This window comes from Sebastes fasciatus, chromosome 7, assembly GCF_043250625.1.
Source record: "Sebastes fasciatus isolate fSebFas1 chromosome 7, fSebFas1.pri, whole genome shotgun sequence".
Taxonomy (NCBI): Eukaryota; Metazoa; Chordata; class Actinopteri; order Perciformes; family Sebastidae; genus Sebastes; species Sebastes fasciatus.
Genome location: NC_133801.1, coordinates 1,678,011 through 1,700,966, shown reverse-complemented (window position 1 = coordinate 1,700,966; position 22,956 = coordinate 1,678,011). Strand labels below are relative to the sequence as shown.

General features: G+C 44.7%; 1 protein-coding gene across 2 annotated transcripts in view; it reads right to left on the bottom strand.

Annotated features, from left to right (window-relative positions):
• Positions 1-623: 623 nt before the first annotated feature.
• LOC141771036 (protein NLRC3-like) overlaps positions 624-22,956 on the bottom strand; it is a 108,254-nt gene continuing 85,921 nt past the window's right edge. The window contains exons 8-21 of one of the 2 annotated variants that reach the window (XM_074640911.1): positions 21,379-21,519; positions 20,370-20,492; positions 18,410-18,488; positions 17,996-18,224; positions 15,954-17,757; positions 15,673-15,846; positions 15,430-15,603; positions 15,187-15,360; positions 14,944-15,117; positions 14,701-14,874; positions 13,162-13,335; positions 12,940-12,986; positions 990-1,543; positions 624-908 (exon numbers count right to left, since the gene is read on the bottom strand). In XM_074640911.1, the coding sequence (XP_074497012.1) occupies positions 876-908; positions 990-1,543; positions 12,940-12,986; positions 13,162-13,335; positions 14,701-14,874; positions 14,944-15,117; positions 15,187-15,360; positions 15,430-15,603; positions 15,673-15,846; positions 15,954-17,757; positions 17,996-18,224; positions 18,410-18,488; positions 20,370-20,492; positions 21,379-21,519 (4,054 nt within the window). In that variant the 3' untranslated portion in view covers positions 624-875. Of the gene's footprint in view, positions 1,544-12,939; positions 12,987-13,161; positions 13,336-14,700; positions 14,875-14,943; positions 15,118-15,186; positions 15,361-15,429; positions 15,604-15,672; positions 15,847-15,953; positions 17,758-17,995; positions 18,225-18,409; positions 18,489-20,369; positions 20,493-21,378; positions 21,520-22,956 lie in introns of both variants that reach the window. The other variant, XM_074640916.1, reaches the window with a different exon arrangement.

The window sequence follows — 22,956 nt, the reverse complement described above, 5'->3', positions numbered from 1 at the left end:
GGAGGGAGGAGAGAGGAGATGGAGGAGGAGAGAGGAGATGGAGGAGGAGAGAGGAGATGAAGGAGGAGAGAGGAGATGGAGGAGAAAGGAGAGAGGAGATGAAGGAGGAGAGAGGAGATGGAGGAGGAAGAGAGAGGAGATGGAGGAGGAGGAGAGAGGAGATGGAGGAGGAGGAGAGAGGAGGTGGAGTAGGAGGAGATGGAGGAGGAAGGAGAGAGGAGATGGAGAGAGGAGATGGAGGAGAGAGGAGATGGAGGAAGGAGAGAGGAGATGGAGGAGGGAGGAGAGAGGAGATGGAGGAGGAGAGAGGAGATGGAGGAGGAGAGAGGAGATGAAGGAGGAGAGAGGAGATGGAGGAGAAAGGAGAGAGGAGATGAAGGAGGAGAGAGGAGATGGAGGAGGGAGGAGAGAGGAGATGGAGGAGAAAGGAGGAGGAGGAGGAAGATGAGGAGGAGGAAGAGGAGGAAGAGGAGGAGGAGGAGGAAGAGGAGGAGAAGGAGGAGGAAGAGGAGGTGACGGTCAGAAACATGTCATTCATTAGTTCCCTGATTCAGAACACCTGAGGCTAAAAGATGATGATGTCCAATGTCTCAGTAAAGAGAGAAATGATGAAAGTGATCAAATGAACCAAAGAAAACTACAGATTTTATTAAAAGCATTTAGAAACATTAGAAAGATGAAATATTGAATATATGACTGTATTCCATTCATTACATTACAGGATGATTCAAGAGAGACAAGAGTTCATGATGAATGTTGATGATCAACAGATGACACATGAAGGATTTGGGTTTGAGTGAGTGTGATGGTGAACACACTGAACTTTGACTTCAGTCCACAGGAGACACTCAGACCTGCAGAGGACACAGAGACACTCAGACCTGCAGAGGACACAGAGACACTGAGACCTGCAGAGGACACAGAGACACTCAGACCTGCAGAGGACACAGAGACACTCAGACCTGCAGAGGACACAGAGACACTCAGACCTGCAGAGGACACAGAGACACTGAGGAACCAGGAGACCAGGACCCAAACCCAGGATAAAGAGGTTCAGTGAATGTGGTGCTGAAGGTGTGGAGGTGGATCAGGGTCTTAGAGGAGACTCTGTAGAAGGACAGAGTGCCAGCAGGACAGTCCACATACACTGCTACTCTATCAGAGGAGGAGGAGGAGGAGGAGGAGGAGGAGGAGGAGGTGATGGTTGTTACTCTCTTATTGTGATGGACAGAGTAACGACCATCAGAGCACTCCAGACTCCAGGACTGATCATTCCCTCCAAACTGACAGTCTCCTCCGTATCCTCCTCTCCTGATTCCTCTGTAACTCACTGATATATCAACCACTCTTCCTCTCCACTCGACCTCCCAGTAGCAGCGACCAGTCAAACCAGTTCTACACAGCAGCTGAGGATAGGAGATAAATCTGTCTGGATGATCAGGATATGACTGATCCTCCTCCACACGTGTCACCTTCCTGTTGTTGTCAGACAGTTTGAGGTCTCTGTTTACTGTGTTTGTGTCCAGTTCCAGTTGACAGACATCTGATGGAGAGAAGAAGACACCCTAACCAGCTGCAGGTCAACATCTGGTGATTTATTAACAACTCTACTGACAATCAGTGAAAGAAAAGTGACATCTGATATTCAACTGTGAATGACGTTTAACAACCTTTAACTAGTGTAGGGACCCAGCATCTGGCTGGTTTCAAGTGACCTCATGAACTCAGTAACCTGATCCTTGACCACAGGACTCATCTCAGTCCTCATTGGCTACAGTAACATTTCACCCAGAGGTGTGAAAATCACACAGAACAAAACCAGAGGAATGTCCTTTCTTTCGACTCTTTCTTCTCATCTGCTCATCTCTCCTGACGTGTGAGAGGTGAGCTGCTGCGCTCTCTCTGCTCTTCATCTCCTCAACCCAGGCTGACCTGGTTGAGGTGAACGGCTCTCAAGTCCAGAACTTGCAAAACAGTTCTGGTTCTGATCAATGGCCTGTTAGGAAACAGCCATTGCAACCAAGGAACCAAACGGCAGACGACGCGAGTGCTCTGCCCTTTCCACCAGCTAACTTCAAGCTATCAAGCAAAGAAGTTAGCACCAAACTAACAGCAAAGACGACCTCTTTGACTTGGAACCACAACTTCAACACATGGAATCACAAACCCTTTTCTTCCATGGATTGGTAACGTACTGGGCCTTAGCATTAGCAATCGCACAGGGCTGAGCAAGACTGTCCAACTTTGATTTCTAGAAAGTACTTGTATTGATTTGGTTTGATGTTATTCATTGAGTTTGACTGTGTTGATTTATCTGTATTTGATTTTTGGGTAACTGGCTTCGCCACATCTGATGTGTTTAGTTTATGCTTCACATAGACAAGGTCTTGCATGCAACTAACCATCTTTTCTAACCCACTGCATATCTAACACACATAAAGATCACATACACAAACTGTGAATTAGTTAAACATAAACATACAGCTTCAGATAATCTTAACCCCACATCACCCCCCTCTCTGTCCTTCTTCTCAGAAGAACAAAGAGGTCATGTGGTGACATGCTGATGGCCATCTTTGATTCCGCCATCTTTGATTCCGCCATCTTTGTAGTTTTACAGTGCCCGCCATCTTGTTTGTAGGCCATACAGACATTTTGAGACAAGAACCCATCTTGTTTCCCCCCCCCCCTCTCTCTCTCTCTCTCACACACACACACACACACACACACACTTTGTTTGGTTTGTTTAGTTTAGTTATTTAGTTAGATTAATATTGTGTTTTGAACCTTTATTAACTTGTAAATAAATGTTTGTGGAATATACATGCTGGTCTCTTTAATGTTGTACAAGAGTGAATACTACCAACCTCTGCTATGTCAAGAACTCCAATATCCTTCAACCTTTACTATCTATTTTGGTTATAGTTATTAATTTAATTATTAATCAACGTTCCAAATTGATAGTTTAGCATATATAATGAGACTATATTAACGTTTTGGTCATTGGTCCCTGATTCCAGGGTGGTGCCCCGTTTATTATTAATGTTTATTGATAATCTTTATTAATATTAATAATATTATTATTTATTAATTAATTTGCTAATAACCAAAACCTACCAAAGTAGAACCCCTACATAATGGTGCCCCGTGTGAGGCATAGTATTATTGTTGGCAAATGTTCATAATTGTACAATATTAATTTTCAGCATAATTTTTGGTCAAAAACAAAAATTTCATATTCCACTTCTAAACAAACCAAAAGTGTTTACATTCTACACCACTAGTCTTCCACAGGAGTAGAAGTCCAGCTGTACTTTTAAACAAGTACATTGTGGTTAGAATTGTTATTTGAGAGATTTTGAGTATTAACACTTTAAGCCTTTAAGGTGTTAATTTTAATAATTTGCTTTTGCTGCTAATTCAAGTTGACCTACGCTGTAGAACTTGAAAGAATTTTGGTTCAGCATTTGAATACCACGTATTTAATGCAATCTAGTCTAGTCGTCATATTTTGCTGTTAATCTAAGTGTTCCTTTAATGACACAGCGTGCCACCGGCCCTGTGTAACATAGAGAGCTTGTACCCTGCTGTGTAACTGCCAAGCATTCCACAGCCTGAGTTAAGATAAGAGCCACAGTGTGCTACCAGCCCTGTGATATAAGTTTGCAACCTAGCTGTTACTTCCACATGTTCCAGCTTGAGTCACCTTTAAGAAACATCATCACAACTGTTACTGCCCTGCATCTCAGTTAGTGCATGTTGTGTGTAAGCAAACTTATTTTATAAACCTTTGTTTACTTTACTTGCACCTTTTGTTTGACGCCCACTAGAATCACTAGTTGGTCCCCTCCTCCACAGGAGCTACTCCACAGGGAGCTACCCCCCATAGTGTAGGCCAGTGTATTGTTGTTTTGCTAGTGTACCTCCCAAACTACACCACAAGGTGTCTGCCAGCGCAACACCATAGCCAACAACATTGTTTTGTTTTCTACTAGACATCCTGTTTAGTTTCACCCTCCATTCCAGGTTTAACAATGGAGAACCCCTGTGTTGAGCTTTTTATTTCTTCCTTAGCACAGAGCCTAAACCCTGGCTGCCCTGAACTCATCAGCAGGTTGAGTTTCAGTGAGTGCAGGAAAGAAGTGGAATCGCTCCTCACAGACAGGTTTGATGCGCCGACCGCATCCAAAGACTCATTGTTAAAATGCTTGCTTCTGATTTTCCACAGGCAGACCAGTCTTGCCATTCAGAGTAAAGCAGCCCTGGAAAAAGAGGTAGATAGCCTAAGAATGCAAAGTGCTAGTCTCCTCCATGAAGTTCAGACAGCTGATAAGAAAGCCATGCGTTACTTAGAAGACCTGCATTCAGCAGAGTTAGCTCTTTTTCAATACAAAGAGAAATTGTTAGGGCTTAGACTAGAATGTCTTTCCCCACCACAGTCTGTCAGTCACTGTGATTCTGGTTACTCAGATTCGCTCTCCTCACGTGATGAGAGGTTAACTCCCTCTCCACTCAGAAGTGAAAGATTTCCAACCGACTCAAAGTCTTTGGGAATAAAGTCAGATCCTCAACCTCCGCTGAGAGAAAGAGTGAACAGCTACCTGACTACTTATTGTTCTGAAACTGACAGTGAAGACACATGTAGTTTATCTTCAAGAAGATATCCTGCCACATGTTCTTCTCAGCCACAGAGAAATGACACCTTCCTCTGTGCTCCTCCCTTCAAAAGTTCAGCCGGCTCAGCCTCCTTTCCACTCTGTCACAAGGGTGATGACAGCAGTCCAGCCTCTGCTCCTCAGCCAGAGAGGACATTAGCATGTGATGCACCAGTGCATTGTAATGCTAATTTAGTCTTGCCTTCAGCAGAAAGGACTCCCCGCCATGAAGTGCTGGAATTCATAGCTAAGGACATTGAATGTTTTGATCCAGGCAACTGTGATCAACACATTGATGACTATTTTAGGGAATTAGATCACAATCTAATTGACTTAACACACGCCACCCAAAGGGAGAAGGTTAAACTTGTGTGGAAAACCAGCTCTAAAGCTGTGCACAAGTTTATACAGTCACAACCTCCCAGTGTCAGAAATGACTATTGTGAGCTTCACCATGCACTGATAGAAGAATTCTCTTCCACAGCTGGCGAGACCTCAGCGATGTTTGCAGCCCTTCAAATTAAACATTCACGTAGTGAGAATCCTAGAGATTACTACAAACGTTTAAGGCATGCATACTTCCAAGGTAAGAATGCGCCAGGCTTAGAAGAAAACTCTTTCTTCAAGTCCTTATTTCTGCAGAATCTGCATCCCTGTGTACGCACTCACGTCGTACTGAGGACGCATGAGGGTAACCCCTCACTGTGTGAGATAAGGAAGATGACACAGATAGCTTGGGAAACTCTGGTCATTTCCAAAAAGGGGGGTAAATTAACTGAGCCCACCAGCTCAAACACTGACGTGTCAAGCAGATCTGCCACCTCAAAAGACCACCTTCACAACAGGTCGAAGGGGGGTCAGAAGAGGTTGCATAGGGACACTGAGCGTAACCGCCATGTCCCCCATTTGCATAGAGATAGGCATTCACACAACAGAAGTGTTAGAAAGCCATACGCTGAAATTCTGTCCCAGAATTGGCGTGACCGGTCTGACGATGACCACAGCATCTCTGACCACATTTCAGACTCTGAACAAGGTTCAGAACATGGACATAATCTAGCATACAGTGATAGCTACTCTGAGTGCCTCTCTGCCTCTGGCTACCTGGAGCGTTACAGCCCTGAGCCACGAGGTAAGCATCAGAGATCCAGAGCTACCTTCCCACGGTACTAGCTACACCTAGCTAACAGTGAGACTGACGCTAGATCACGGTGCCTTAATTTTCCTTTCCTCTTTTGCAGTTACTAGGAAACTTGAGTTTGTTAGCAACAGCAAAAACTCAACTCAGACACCACTGTCCAACTTTACAAGTACACTTGGACCAACTCCTTAGTAGTATCTTGTTTAGAGATCACTAGTGCACAACACTAGCTTAGGACACCACATTATGACTGTACAGAACCAGTCATACACCTGTCCGCATTGTTTTAGGTGACACTCCGCCTCTCACCTTAACAACTTAACACCTCTAACATTCCTGTTCTTCACTAACCTTATAAATAACAGAGAAACATAGTTAGGTATTTTATACAATGCTATTGTTTTTGTTTATCTGGTTTTATTTGTAACTTAGGGACTGTTCTTGCTTAGCCAGGATAGATAGTCTTAACCAATGCCCAATTGGTTAATGAACTGCCCAGACGTTACAAAATGGATTGAACTGTTGAATGAACTTTTTCAATCATGGATTTAACAACTTTTCAGTTCCCCAGGGATTGGACTGTACAACCTCCAGGTTGTTTCCAAGGATCTGTGAACTGTTCAACCTTCTGATTTGCTCTTGAAGGATGTTACACATCTTAAAGACCAAATGGGGGGATGTAGGGACCCAGCATCTGGCTGGTTTCAAGTGACCTCATGAACTCAGTAACCTGATCCTTGACCACAGGACTCATCTCAGTCCTCATTGGCTACAGTAACATTTCACCCAGAGGTGTGAAAATCACACAGAACAAAACCAGAGGAATGTCCTTTCTTTCGACTCTTTCTTCTCATCTGCTCATCTCTCCTGACGTGTGAGAGGTGAGCTGCTGCGCTCTCTCTGCTCTTCATCTCCTCAACCCAGGCTGACCTGGTTGAGGTGAACGGCTCTCAAGTCCAGAACTTGCAAAACAGTTCTGGTTCTGATCAATGGCCTGTTAGGAAACAGCCATTGCAACCAAGGAACCAAACGGCAGACGACGCGAGTGCTCTGCCCTTTCCACCAGCTAACTTCAAGCTATCAAGCAAAGAAGTTAGCACCAAACTAACAGCAAAGACGACCTCTTTGACTTGGAACCACAACTTCAACACATGGAATCACAAACCCTTTTCTTCCATGGATTGGTAACGTACTGGGCCTTAGCATTAGCAATCGCACAGGGCTGAGCAAGACTGTCCAACTTTGATTTCTAGAAAGTACTTGTATTGATTTGGTTTGATGTTATTCATTGAGTTTGACTGTGGTGATTTATCTGTATTTGATTTTTGGGTAACTGGCTTCGCCACATCTGATGTGTTTAGTTTATGCTTCACATAGACAAGGTCTTGCATGCAACTAACCATCTTTTCTAACCCACTGCATATCTAACACACATAAAGATCACATACACAAACTGTGAATTAGTTAAACATAAACATACAGCTTCAGATAATCTTAACCCCACATCACCCCCCTCTCTGTCCTTCTTCTCAGAAGAACAAAGAGGTCATGTGGTGACATGCTGATGGCCATCTTTGATTCCGCCATCTTTGATTCCGCCATCTTTGTAGTTTTACAGTGCCCGCCATCTTGTTTGTAGGCCATACAGACATTTTGAGACAAGAACCCATCTTGTTTCCCCCCCCCCCTCTCTCTCTCTCTCTCACACACACACACACACACACACACACACACTTTGTTTGGTTTGTTTAGTTTAGTTATTTAGTTAGATTAATATTGTGTTTTGAACCTTTATTAACTTGTAAATAAATGTTTGTGGAATATACATGCTGGTCTCTTTAATGTTGCACAAGAGTGAATACTACCAACCTCTGCTATGTCAAGAACTCCAATATCCTTCAACCTTTACTATCTATTTTGGTTATAGTTATTAATTTAATTATTAATCAACGTTCCAAATTGATAGTTTAGCATATATAATGAGACTATATTAACGTTTTGGTCATTGGTCCCTGATTCCAGGGTGGTGCCCCGTTTATTATTAATGTTTATTGATAATCTTTATTAATATTAATAATATTATTATTTATTAATTAATTTGCTAATAACCAAAACCTACCAAAGTAGAACCCCTACACTAGAAACTCAACAATCCAGTTGTAACAGCATGAACAGCTCCTCAACATGAGAGTCAACATGTGGACGGTGTTCTGCTGTTGGTCCCGGTGTGGACCCGAGGACGACAGCTGATGATCCAGTACTGAATAAAGTCTCACTAATAAAACTGGCTCATCATCTTCCACTGCAGCACAAAGCAGCTCTGAACCATCTGCTTTCTAAAACGCTGATTAGCTCCACCAAAGAGCTCACATTCAGCACAACGTTCACACCTTTGAACATCACAGAGTCATTGTACTTTGACTTGAGTGAATATGTTCAGTCCTCTACCCTCCGCTGGGTTTGACTTCTGTAACATGATGTGATTCTATGTTGTCATGTTTCAACTGACTGTGCTGATGTCTGCTGGACATTGTGTTGCATTCATTGTCTGCATGTTATCCTCCTTATTGTCGGGGCGTTACTGAAGACATGATTATGGACCTCACTTCTGCTGAGGTAGCGGAAGTAGCAGTAAGCTAGTTACAAAGCGCTAAACGGTCAGGCCCCATCATATCTTAAAGAGCTCATAGTACCCTATTACCCCACTAGAGCACTGCGCTCCCAGAATGCAGCAGGGTTACTTGAGGTTCCTAGAGTCTCCAAAAGTAGAATGGGAGCCAGAGCCTTCAGCTATCAAGCTCCTCTTCTCTGGAACCAGCTCCCAGTTTCAGTCCGGGAGGCAGACACCGTCTCTACATTTAAGAGTAGGCTAAAGACTTTCCTCTTTGATAACGCTTATAGTTAGGGCTGTCTTTGACCAGCCCCTAGTTAAGCTGCTATAGGCCTAGACTGCAGAGGGACTTCCTATCACACACTGAGCTCCTCTCTCCTTCTGTATATACTCATGTCCCATTCTTTGTTTCTAACTTCATTCCTTCCCGGGAGTCCTTGTGCCTCCTTGTCTCGCAGGTAACCATGGAGCGGGGTCACACCTGGAGAGAGGTTACACCTGGAGCGAGGTTATACCTGGAGCGAGGTTATACCTAGAGCAGGGGTACACTTGTAGCGGGGTTTCACCTGGATCTGGATGTCACCTGGATTGTTGCTGCATCTGCTACCGCGTCCGCTGCCTGCTTGACACCAACTGCTACCATCATTAATTAACTACGTCTGTACGAGGGACTACCAAGGCTAACGAGGGACTACCAAGGCTAACGAGGGACTACCAATGCTAACGAGGGACTACAAAGGCTAACGAGGGACTACCAAGGCTTAGTGACAAAGTGGCAGCCTGGAGAATGAGACTTCTCGGTCACTGCCAAAGACATCAAGAACTCCCAGCAAGCATGCTGATGCTGCGGGAACCAACGCACGGGCATCGATCGCAGGGACGTCCCACACCAACACACATGGACGTACTGAGGAGTGATGCTGGACAGTGCTGGCGAGCTAGCCAGATGTATGGTGGACTGAGACAGCAGGAAGCTCCGCTGGAAAGCCCGTCTGAGGACGACCCAATGACATCAATTCCAATAGTTGTATTATCACTCTTTCCATCCACCACTATTGGTTTTGTTATTAGTCCTACTTGTATTAGCTATTACAGCTGCTAGGCTATTATTCTCTCTCTCTCTCTCTCTCTCTCTCTCTCTCGTGACCCAGCCCGTCGCAACACATTCAAACAAGCAAGCTGTTCAAAATATCATGAGAATTATTCCCTGGAGCCGACTCTGCTCTCTGCGACACGTCATACAATTTACCTTCCTTGATTAACTGCAGCCGCTCGCTTTCCAGATCTAATTGATCTTTTTCTGTTTGCTGTCTCATCTGTTCTAACGCTACAGCTTTCTCCAAATCAGCTTGCTGCCGTAACCGTTCAATCTCCAAATCCCTCTCTTTCTCCAACTGCATTCATAACTTCAACATTTCCTTCTGTAGTTCAAAGTTTAAGGTCAAATCAACGCAGGACTCTTTAACAACAGAAACCCCAGCCAGATTAAAAGGTTTTAAGACTTCCCTATCTAACACATTTGCTTGAATAATAGCCCACACCTATGTTATAGTGATCTGCTATCTTCATTAACTGATCTTTTGTGCACTGGTCAAGAAATGCCTCAGACGGAGCCTCAATGAAATGATCCACCCCCGCCATGACACACAGCCGACCCACGCACAAACAACAACAAGTCCCCGGTAAACAAAAAGAATGTAGAGTTTTGATCTACCTCTGCGCAAACAAGGCAGAAGAGCAACCTCGTAAGTTCAGCATGCCCCTTTAACTGCCTAACCACATCTACATGAACTCAACCCTAGTCTTCAACGGCTGCTGACGGCAGGTATTTACGCACCAAAACCAACTAGCCTGCAAAGTACAAGCAAACATGATTCTCTCACCCGTTAACATCAGACAAAAACGGGGAAAACACGATTAAACACTTCCCTAACTGCCAGCAGGTAGGAAAGGCGCAAATTTACAACAAAGCGTTCCACATTACAAGACGAAAAATCATCAATCTAAGGTTTTATCAGCAAACCCTGTCGATTAACAACTACTTACAGTTTAGTTCAAAGTAAACGAGCCCCCAGTTTGTTATGGCCTGGCTCTGGGAACATAACAAATAAGGAAGCAACACGCGAGGGGGTAACTACAAAAAGAATCTCTAAACTATGGTGTACGGTTTAAGACCTGCTCTATATATAAAGCGTCTTGAGATACTTCTGTGTTGATTTGACGCTATATAAAAATAAATTGAATTGAATTGAAAAGTTAGTCCCATAAAGGCTAACCATAGAGGCTAACCATAGAGGCTAACCATAGTGGCTAACCATAGAGGCTAACCATAGAGGCTAACCATAGTGGCTAACCATAGAGGCTAACCATAGTGGCTAACCATAGAGGCTATCCATAGAGGCTACCCATAGAGGCTAACCATAGAGGCTAACCATAGAGGCTAACCATAGTGGCTAACCATAGAGGCTAACCATAGAGGCTAACCATAGTGGCTAACCATAGAGGCTAACCATAGTGGCTAACCATAGAGGCTATCCATAGAGGCTACCCATAGAGGCTAACCATAGAGGCTACCCATAGAGGCTAACCATAGAGGCTATCCATAGTGGCTATCCATAGAGGCTAACCATAGAGGCTAACCATAGAGGCTATCCATAGAGGCTAACCATAGAGGCTAACCATAGAGGCTAACCATAGAGGCTATCCATAGTGGCTATCCATAGAGGCTATCCATAGAGGCTAACCATAGTGGCTATCCATAGAGGCTATCCATAGAGGCTAACCATAGAGGCTATCCATAGAGGCTAACCATAGAGGCTAACCACAGTGGCTATCCATAGAGGCTAACCATAGAGGCTAACCAGAGAGGCTAACCATGGAGGCTAACCACAGTGGCTATCCATAGAGGCTAACCATAGAGGCTAACCATGGAGGCTAACCTTCTAAAGCAAATGCTGCTTTATATTGAACAGATCTTGAACTCCGTGGCAGAGACCCTCATCCACTCCTTCATCAGCTCCCGTCTGGACTACTGGAATGGAGTCCTGTCCGGGGTACCCAGCAAAGCCCTGGACCGGCTCCAGTACGTCCAGAACTCAGCTGCCAGGGTTCTGACCCGCACTAGGCTCTGGCAGCACATCACCCCGACACTCATCCATCTTCAATCAAGTCCTACATCAACTATTAACTCCTCCTTCTCACATACAAATCCCTCCATGCCCCCCAGTACCTAACCAACCTTCTCCACCTCTACACTCCATCCCAGAGACTACGATCCTCCGACACCGGTCTGCTCTGCACCCCCCCAAACCCGGCTGAGAGCCTTCAGCGTCGCGGCCCCCCCACCCTCTGGAGCTCTCTCCCTTCTGAGATCAGAAATGCTTCATCCCTGGACACTTTCAAAAAGCACCTCCAGCACCACCTGTTCATCAAGACCTCTGACCTCTAACTCTTCCTACACATCACTCCTTTAATGACTTAGCTCCTGTTTTGATTTGTTGTTTTATTTCCTTTTGTTTTTATTTATCAGTATGATTTTGTGTGCCCTCTTTGTAAAGCGTCCTTGGGTTTCTTGACAGGCGCTATATAAGTCCAATTTATTATTATTATTATTATTATTATTATAACTAATGTTAAATTAGCATTTTCTAAAATGTCCTTGTGGAGCTCTGGTACTTGTTGTGCTGTTAGCGGCTGTACTAACAACCAGACAGAGCTAAATCTGTGGCTTCAACAACAGTGTGTTGAACATGCACCCAAACAAAAAGGGATTGTTGTTGTGACCAACGGAACAGTTTCCATCGCCGACCTACAGACGAGGAATCCAGAAGAATGTGGCTGAGAAACCTCAACTAGAAGAGACCACCATAAACCCTCGTTATGTGAGCTCATCTCATTTAGTGGACTAAAAGCCAACGGAGGAAAACTCGTATCCTACTTTGTGGTTGGGCTATAAAGAGCAGCGGAGAAGAGACGTCAGGTCCTTAAAGGACTGACAGCAGAGCCAGGAGAACATCAGCTATGATGTCATGTGTAGGGAGGACTCAGCATTGTAGCGTTGGTTTAATGACAGCCAGTTACTTTAACTACTTTCTGTACAGTTTATAATGTAAGGCAGTTTATGAGACGGAGTGCAGGGCAGCATTAGACTACAGATAGTTTAAGTATGGTTATCTGTGTAGAAAAAAGCTAAACCTTGTTATTGTGGAAGTACTGATCGGCCTCAGAGCTTTTCAGATTGTTCATCACTTCACCGTCTGTAGCAACGGAGTCAATAACGTAGCTAAATATGCTAGTGGAGGTTATCTGAGGCCACTTCTTCAGGTCGTCCTCCATCCCTCCATAGTAGAAGGCAGAGCTTTGATCACATTATCCTGTTTTATCCTGTTCAGCGGTTCATGTTCTGCTTTCTCTGGTTCTAATTTTACATGTTGTTGTGTTTTAAAGGCTAATTTAACATCAGGCTGACGGACAACAGTTGAAAACTAGCCTTTTGACATAACATAAATAAATCAAACTTAAAACACACTCACACTTCCTCAGACCAGGTCTCAACCACTGCTGTCCACCATGGTCCATCCTGCAGGAGGAAACACAGTCACAATCAACTTCATACAACTTCATTCAGATCCTCCATTAAACATGAACAAGAGTTCCTCAGTTAGGGACAGAGAGACAGTGTGAGAGCTGCTGTTGTCTTTCTGTCTGTCCATCTGTCCACACCTGAGAGAGTCCAGTCTGTTGTCTGTCCATACCTGAGAGTGTCCAGTCTCCAGTGTGGATCTTCCAGTCCAGCAGACAGCAGCTTCCCTGCTGAGTCTCCTGGATGATTGTAGCTCAGGTCCAGCTCTCTCAGATGGGAGGGGTTGGAGCTCAGAGCTGAGGCCAGAGAAGAACAGCCTTCCTCTGTGATCAGACAGCCTGACAGACTAAACACACACAAACACACAGTGTAAACTCTCTAAATTAAAATTAGTTCTGTTGTGGAGGAGGCTGCTTGGAGTTGTAGTCAGCAACACGATATAGAGGTAGCCGGGGGCTGGATGGTGTTCTGATGGCCTCAGCATTGCATCTCTATCTCTCGGTGATGAGGATGTTCTGAAGGCTACATTTATCTGTGACCTTCAGTGAACACTGGTGCACCTTCAAGACTGAGGCCATAGCACGTTACCAGAAAGTGGTGTAGTGGTCCTTTAGGGTTGGGAGTGAGTCACTGCCCCATGTGGAGAGTATTTTGGGGTCTTGGTGATGAGTGAGGGTGAGATGGAGGGTGAGATCAATATGCTGATTGGTGTGACTTCAGCAGTAATGGAGCCATTGTACTGGACTGTTGTAATGAGCCTGAAGAAAACCTCTTCATTTATTAGTTGATCTACAATCCAACTCTCACCGATGACTTGTTTCGTTAGTGTTGGGGTTTTATTCTCTTTAGACCACACGTTGGACTATATATATAACCTTTATTAAACTAGGAAGTCACATTGAGATTAAAACCTCTTTTACAAGTGAGACCTAGCCAAGACGGGGTCAAATAGCTGCATCCAACACAGAACAAGACAACATTGAATCATGACAGTAACAATAGGTACAACAAAATACATTACATCATCATACAGTGCATTAACAGGGCAGCACGTTGGTCGTGTGTTAGCTATTTAATTGACTGCAGTGACCACTTCCTTTATTCTACGTTTAAAATCGACAGATTAATATCATTAAAGGACTGTAATAAAACTGGGCTTTATATATCCACGTCAAGTTTCTGTGTCGTCAACAGACCTGGAATTTCATCATTTTAGAGGTCACTTGGCCTTGAAGGCAGCATGGCCGTCACTTAAAACACTGATTTTAAGTCCACGGAAATAATGAATTTAACCTAAGAGTTAAAAACGATTTTATTTTTAATAAATATTATAATTAACAGTGAAATAAATACATAAAATATTATTTGTATTTACAAATTACCATTATTAGTAAGTTGTTTTTTGTTGTTATTTCCAAGTAAAGTTTCTGTGTCTATACTGGTGACGAGCTCCTGAGTCAGCATACCCCTTCAGTACGATATTGCTGCCACATTTAATACAGGATCATAAAACGGACTAAAAAGCCTCAATATGTAATTTGCATTGTTACTCAGGTCCAGGTCTCTTAGACTAGAGGACTGGAAGCTGAGAACTGAGGACAGAGCTTCACAGCTTCTCTCTGAGAGGTTACAGCCAGGTAACCTAAAAGGATTAAATAAAAAGTAAATAACAGCTCAAAGAGTCTTTATTTTCAAATAGCTGAACACCTACCTGAGAGTTTCAAGTTTACAATGTGGACTCGTCAGTCCAGCAGGCAGCAGGTTCACTCCTGAATCCTGCAGGTCATTGTTACTCAGGTCCAGGTCTCTTAGACTAGAGGACTGGGAGCTGAGAACTGAGGACAGAGCTTCACAGCTTCTCTCTGAGAGGTTACAGCCAGGCAACCTAAAAGGATTAAATAAAAAGTAAATAACAGCTCAAAGAGTCTTCATTTTCAAATAGCTGAACACCTACCTGAGAGTTTCCAGCTTACAATGTGGACTCTTCAGTCCAGCAGATAGCAGCGTCACTCCTGAATCCTGCAGGTCATTGTTACTCAGGTCCAGGTTTCTCAGACTAGAGGACTGGGAGCTGAGAACTGAGGACAGAGCTTCACAGCTTCTCTCTGAGAGGTTACAGCCAGGCAACCTAAAAGGATTAAATAAAAAGTAAATAACAGCTCAAAGAGTCTTCATTTTCAAATAGCTGAACACCTACCTGAGAGTTTCCAGTTTACAATGTGGACTATTCAGTCCAGCAGGCAGCAGTGTCACTCCTGAATCCTGCAGGTCATTGTTACTCAGGTCCAGGTCTCTGAGACTAGAGGACTGGGAGCTGAGAACTGAGGACAGAGCTTCACAGCTTCTCTCTGAGAGGTTACAGCCAGGCAACCTAAAAGGATTAAATAAAAAGTAAATAACAGCTCAAAGAGTCTTAATTTTCAAATAGCTGAACACCTACCTGAGAGTTTCCAGTTTACAATGTGGACTCTTCAGTCCAGCAAGCAGCAGTGTCACTCCTGAATCCTGCAGGGTGTTGTTACTCAGGTCCAGGTCTCTGAGACTAGAGGACTGGGAGCTGAGAACTGAGGACAGAGCTTCACAGCTTCTCTCTGAGAGGTTACAGCCAGGAAACCTAGAAGGATTAAATAAAAAGTAAATAACAGCTCAAAGAGTCTTCATTTTCAAATAGCTGAACACCAACCTGAGAGTTTCCAGTGTACAGTTAGGACTCTTCAGTCCAGCAGACAGCAGTTTCACTCCTGAATCCGGCAGGTTGTTGTTACTCAGGTCCAGGTCTCTCAGACTAGAGGACTGGGAGCTGAGAACTGAGGACAGAGCTTCACAGCTTCTCTCTGAGAGTTTACAGCCACCCAGTCTGAAGAAGAATCAGCAATACATAAGAAACAATTACAAACCATGGTTGTTGTTGTTTCTGAATAAAGAAAAACAACATTTAATGTGGATAGTTATGTGTCCACATACAGAGCTTTGTTGGAGGCTTTGACCACTGGCAGCAGCCTCAGAAGAGCCTCCTCTGAAGCAGAGTATTTCTTCAGGTCAAACACGTCCAGATCTTCTCCTGATGACAGTAAGATGAAGCCCAGAGCTGACCACTGAGCAGGAGACAGTTTATCTGTGGAGAGACTTTCTGATCTCAGGGACTGTTGGATCTCCTCCACCAGAGAACGATCATTCACTTCATTCAGACAGTGGAACAGATTGATGCTTTTCTCTGCAGAGAGATTCTCACTGATCTTCTTCTTGATGTACTCGACTGTTTCCTGATTGGTTTGTGAGCTACTTCCTGTCTGTGTCAGCAGACCTCGTAGGAGAGTCTGATTGGTCTCTAGGGAAAGACCCAGGAGGAAGCGGAGGAACAAGTCCAGGTGTCCGTTTGGACTCTGTAAGGCCTTGTCCACAGCACTCTGGTAGAGATGTGTTGGCTCAGGTTTGTCTCTGAAGAATCTAGACAACCGAGAGTTTTTTTGTTCTTCTTCCATTAGATTGACACCAGAGTTGATGAATGTCAGATGGACATGAAGAGCAGCCAGAAACTCCTGAACACTCAGATGGACGAAGCAGAACACCTTGTCCTGGTACAGTCCTCTCTCCTCTTTAAAGATCTGTGTGAACACTCCTGAGTAGACTGAGGCTGATCTGATATCGATGCCACACTCTGTCAGGTCGGATTCATAAAAGATCAGGTTGCCTTTCTGCAGCTGTTTAAAAGCCAGTTTTCTCAGAGACTTGATCATCTTTCTGCTCTCTGGACTCCAGTGTGAATCTGTCTCAGCTCCTCCATCATACTTGACGTTCTTCACTTTGGACTGAACCACCAGGAAGTGGATGTACATCTCAGTCAGGGTCTTGGGCAGCTCTCCTCCCTCTCTGGTCTTCAACACCTCCTCCAGAACTGTAGCAGTGATCCAGCAGAAGACCGGGATGTGGCACATGATGTGGAGGCTTCGTGATGTCTTGATGTGGAAGATGATTGTGCTGGTCTGCTCCTCATCTTTGGATCTCTTCCTGAAGTAATCCTCCTTCTGTGGGTCAGTGAACCCTCTGACCTCTGTCACCATGTCAACACACTCAGGAGGGATCTGATTGGCTGCTGCGGGTCGTGTGGTTATCCAGAGGCGAGCAGAGGGAAGCAGTTTCCCTCTGATGAGGTTTGTCAGCAGCACATCCACTGAGGTGGACTCCGTAACATCAGTCAGGATCTTGTTGTTGTGGAAGTCCAGAGGAAGTCGACACTCATCCAGACCGTCAAAGATGAACACAACCTGGAACTCTTCAAACCTGCAGATTCCTGCTTCTTTGGTTTCAGTAAAGAAGTGATGAACAAGTTCCACCAAGCTGTACTTCTTCTCTTTCAGCACATTCAGCTCTCTGAAAGTGAATGGAAATATGAACTGGATGTCCTGGTTGGCTTTGTCTTCAGCCCAGTCCAGAGTGAACTTCTGTGTTAAGACTGTTTTCCCGATGCCAGCCACTCCCTTTGTCATCACTGTTCTGATTGGTTCATCTCTTCCAGGTGAGGCTTTAAAGATGTCTTCTTGTCTGATTGTTGTTTCTGGCCTGTCTGGTTTCCTGGATGCTGTTTCAATCTGTCTGACCTCGTGTTCATCATTGACCTCTGCAGTCCCTCCCTCTGTGATGTAGAGCTCTGTGTAGATCTGATTCAGAAGGGTTGGGTTTCCTGCTTTAGCGATCCCCTCAAACACACACTGGAACTTCTTCTTCAGGTTACACTTGAGTTTACGTCGACACACTGGAGCACCAGTTCCTGAATAAACAAACAAGAAATTAAACCAGTGAGTGGATCCTACAGAAGATCAGAGAATCTAAACATTTAGTTTTTCCTCCTCCCTCAGTTTTATTCAGCTCATCAGTGAAGGACAAACAGCCTCTGATCTGATGCAGATGTGTGCAGCATATTAACAGCAGAGTTTTAAATGTAAACTTCTCCCATGTTGTCTCCATTTCCTCTTTCCATCATGTTAAATCTGTTAAAATCCTCTTACTGCTCTGCAGACAGTCAATCAGCTCCTCCTGCTTCATTCTCCTCAGGAAGTTCAGTGTGATCTTCAGAAACGCCTCTCTGCTGCTCCTCCTCTGCTCCTCATCCTCACCGTCCAACACCTCCTCTTCCTCCCTCTGACTCTCTAAGCATTTTGGGTAATCTGGGCTCAGAACCTTCTGGATCTTCTTCAACTCGTTCTTCACAAAAGTGACGATGTTGTCCTCCAGCAGCTGGAACAGAAAGATAAACTGAACATTTAATTTAAAGAACACAACATGTGATTCATCTGTCAGTCTGAAGGCCAGCTGGTCTGAACAGAGCAGCATGGAGACTGTTGGGACCTGAATGGTAGTTTAGCATTTAATGTGTGGTTGATGTAGTTAATAGTGAAATGTGTGTTTGTACATGTACACACCATTAATATGGAGTCCAGGTCTGTTTGATGCTGCTGGGCAGACTGACCACCGAGGCTCTCTGAGCTCTCCTGATGAACTCTGTGGAGAAAAACATCAAGTTTAAGAACATTTAATGATTTAAATCTGAAGCTAATTAAAGATGTTCTGAGATGACGGCAGAATAACAGGGCAGCTGTGTCTCAGGAGGTAGAGTGGGCGGTATAAAAACACCAACATTACTAAGGCCTGAAAGCGTCCTACTGGGGGGTCCTACAAGAGAAAAAGGATCTAATGTCAGGAGATCTTAGAGCTGTGTCAGAGGCAGGGATGGAAAACTTGCTGTGTAACTGTGGATGTTGGATGTAGAGACTTGGCTGGTCATCATCGAGCCATCAGCATCACATCAGAGGCTGCTGAACGATCCAGATGGTGATGGATCAGAGGGAGTGATCTATGGTGTCTGATCAAGGTGGACTGGGTCACCTGGGAGAGGGTGTCCAATGTTGAAAGATCACATCACTGCTGATGAGATGAAATGTACCGTTGGGTATATCTCAAAACCACCAAGCCTGGTTTAGCCAGTGATGCCTAGGAACCGACTTGGAGATGACCAAGAACAGGTTGGTGATGGCTGGAGAGACAGTTGGTAGTTCAGGAAGATGCCACCAGGGGCAGGAAGGATGATCAGCCCAACCTGCATATTCAGTGAGGAAGAATTCAAGCTAGCTGCAGACGGACGTAACAGATAGTCCCAGGGCTGCCTGAGACGGGGGAGGATGACCACCTCAGCAAGATGGACCACAGGACAATGATCCTGACAAACAAACGAATGGCAACAAGTGTGACATGCATTTACAGTAAGGCCTACAGCTGTGGCTCAGGACGTAGAGCGGGTCTTACACTAACTGCATGCATAAAGGTCCATATCTCACAAACTGCCCTCAACCCACATTATGTTACTGGAAAGATCACTTCATTCTTAACTACAGTAACTCCAGCCTGAGAGTCACTTCTGAGACGATGTCTTCACACTGGCATCACTTCAAGAAGGAGATAACAACTGGTTGCACCATCACAGCCGGCCTTTTGTCCTTGTGACAAAGTTGGTGAAGGCAGCTGAGACAGCAGATGGATCTAACAGGGTTTGAAAAAAACTTGTTATTCAATCATGATTTAATCTGGTACTGCATAACGGCAGATCTGTGGTTAAATTCTGCTTCTCTCTGGATCAATGACGTAGCCATGGGTGTGCCAGGGTGTGCCTGTGCCACCCAGAGAGGCAGCTGGAACACCCAAAACTCACAAGCAGAATTCATTTTTAGTTATAGCCTTACTAAACAAGTTACTATTACTAAACAACCCGCCACTATCCATCTGCAGCCCTTCTTTATTTCTACTAGTGGAAGTTGGTAACCCTACACACACATTTAGCAGGAAAAACAGTCGTGAGCAGTCGATGTGTGCGGCCGGGACCGGGAGAGGCTGCACAAGAAGCTGCCAAGGCCGGTAGAAAACGGACCAGCAGCTGGCAGCATCATCTCTTGTTGCATTCAATGGCACTCAGACATCAGAGTTTTGCTTTTTTGAATTTCCAACCAGCCACAACTTTTCATATATCAGCTATATACTGAGGTGGCAGCTGGGGTGACTGTATTAGTGTTAAAACTGCCTTCTGGGCGCTCACGTAAAGGACCTCTCCATCTGGGCTGAATTTCAGTCTAAGTCCACATCTGGAACATGTGGCACATGCAGTTTTTCTGATGCACACCCACAGCTGTTTTTCTGGCTACGCTAGTGCTCTGGATGGCAACTCAACCCAATCTATCTCTGAGAAGCTAGTCATGAGCATTGGACAGATATTTGATTGCAGTCTTTGGTATTTATCTGCTGTCCAGTCTACTATCAAGGAACTCAAGGCCCAGTTCACTAGTGTAAAGCCTGAATAAACCCATGTTGGGACCCAACATTCAACATTATTACCTTCCATCAGCAGCTTCTCCAGCTTTAAAGGTGAAAGGCCGATCCATAGACCAGTCACTCTTCATGGACACACAGCTGGGTTCAGGTCCAGATTCAGGAGAGTCTGGTCTCTGCTGCTGGATCCTGATACAAACAAACAACTAACTCGTGAAAAAATGGAAAAATCCTTTTGACCAGATTCTGTTCAGATATCAAAACTAATATAATATCAGATCAGATCAGATCAGATCAGATCAGATCAGATCAGATCAGATCAGGGTTCGACAGTAACCAGGACCTGATGGTCCGTGGCCACAGAAGCTTACTCTGTGACCATCAAGTTGTACCAGGTCTCTCTTGAGATTGAGACTGCGTGTCTCAGTGAGATCACGGTGTTACCGTGTGCTGACTGAATGTGACGCGAGCAAAATCTGTTTGATTACATTGTTTTCAAATGGAATGCACCGTTTTGAGCTGAACTTCTGTCGGACGCCGTTCTATGTGATTTATTCATTTCTTTAAGCCTACATAGGACATACATTTCTAATGTTTGTAAATGTATATCTGTTTGATATTTTTTTGTAGATATTGATCAAATCAAATTGTTCACACATATAATAGGTTATTGCATATATGCTACAATTAAACCAACTTAAAATATGACATCTGTTGACCTCCATATTAAACTGGATGATGAGAAGTTGTAAAACGATCAACTCTTTAGTCACAGAATTCATATAATAATCATTTTAGTTATTGAACATGAACTCGTGTGTTTGAACATGAATGTGATTAAATAATGAAGAGAGATGTTTGATAAATGACTCGGTGGAGATGAAACTTCATGGCTCTCCCCTGTATGTCAGTACATCAGCTGTTATTAATAATAAACATATCAGCATCTGGCTGCTGGTTCTGGTTCTGGTATCACTGGGCATCAGATCAAAACCACATTCTGTAGCATCGCCCACCTCGACTATGAAGCTCTGAGAGAGTCAGATAATAACAAAGTTCACTTTTAAATTATTACCTTCCATCAGCAGCTTCTCCAGCTTTAAAGACGATAGGGTGACCCATAGACCGGTCACTCTTCATGGACACACAGCTGGGTTCAGGTCCAGATTCAGATCCAGGATCTGGTCCAGGAGAGTCTGGTTTCTGTCGCTGCATCCTGACACAAACAGAGACAGTGATGAGTAACGTTCTCCTATTCATCAAACTTAATGCTCGTCTGACCTGTACTTATTATCTGTACCTAAGGTCCGCACAGAACAAGGTAAGATGGCCTTTAGCTATTCCGCTCCCTTCTCCTGGAATACACTGCAAGCTAAGTGGAAACCAGAAAATCTGATTACTTTCGATGAATTTAAAACATTAATGAAAGACCTAGAAGCAGAGTCAATCGGGAGCTGTCTGTGTTTCTGAATATTTTCACTTTAACGTTGGCTTCAAACACGTGATTTTAATGTGTTTTGTATGATATTATGCTATATATGTGTTTTATGTTGTGGCGTCTGGAATTTTAATGTATGTTTAAATGCTGCTGTCTTGGTCAGGTCTCTCTTGCAAAGAGATTCTTAAATCTACTCATAAAACATTTTTAAAAAATCATCACCGTAAATAAACTGAGCAGAAGAGAGAACCGTTTTTAATGCATCACGTCTACGTGACACTTGATCCAGGTACTAAGGTCGGTATCGGTGCTGATACCTTTCCATCGGATCGGATCAAGCCCTGGTGTTCATAGTTCATTCATCTGTTCACCCAGTTTATTAATCCTGATATCAATATTATCACCTTTTCCCATTCATTGTTACTAACTTCATTCCTTCTCCAGAGTGCTGTGCTTTCTTGTCTCGCAGGTAACCATGGAGTTACACCTAGAGCGGGGTTACACCTGGAGTGGGGTTACACCTGGAGCGGGGTTACACCTGGAGCGGGGTTACACCTAGAGCGGGGTTACACCTGGAGCGGGGTTACACCTGGAGCGGGGTTACACCTGGAGCGGGGTTACACCTGGAGCGGGGTTACACCTAGAGCGGGGTTACACCTGGAGCGAGGTTACACCTGGAGCGGGGTTACACCTGGAGCGGGGTTACACCTGGAGCGGGGTTACACCTAGAGCGGGGTTACACCTGGAGCGGGGTTACAACTGGAGCGGGGTTACACCTAGAGCGGGGTTACACCTGGAGCGAGGTTACACCTGGAGCGGGGTTACACCTGGAGCGAGGTTACACCTGGAGCGGGGTTACACCTGGAGCGGGGTTACACCTAGAGCGGGGTTACACCTGGAGCGGGGTTACAACTGGAGCGGGGTTACACCTAGAGCAGGGGTTACACCTGGAGCGGGGTTACACCTAGAGCGAGGTTACACCTGGAGCGGGGTTACACCTAGAGCGAGGTCACACCTGGAGCGGGGTTACACCTGGAGCGGGGTTACACCTGGAGCGGGGTTACACCTGGAGCGGGTTTACACCTGGAGCGGGGTTACAACTGGAGCGGGGTTACAACTGGAGCGGGGTTACACCTGGAGCGGGGTTACACCTGGAGCGGGTTTACACCTGGAGCGGGGTTACAACTGGAGCGGGGTTACACCTGGAGCGGGGTT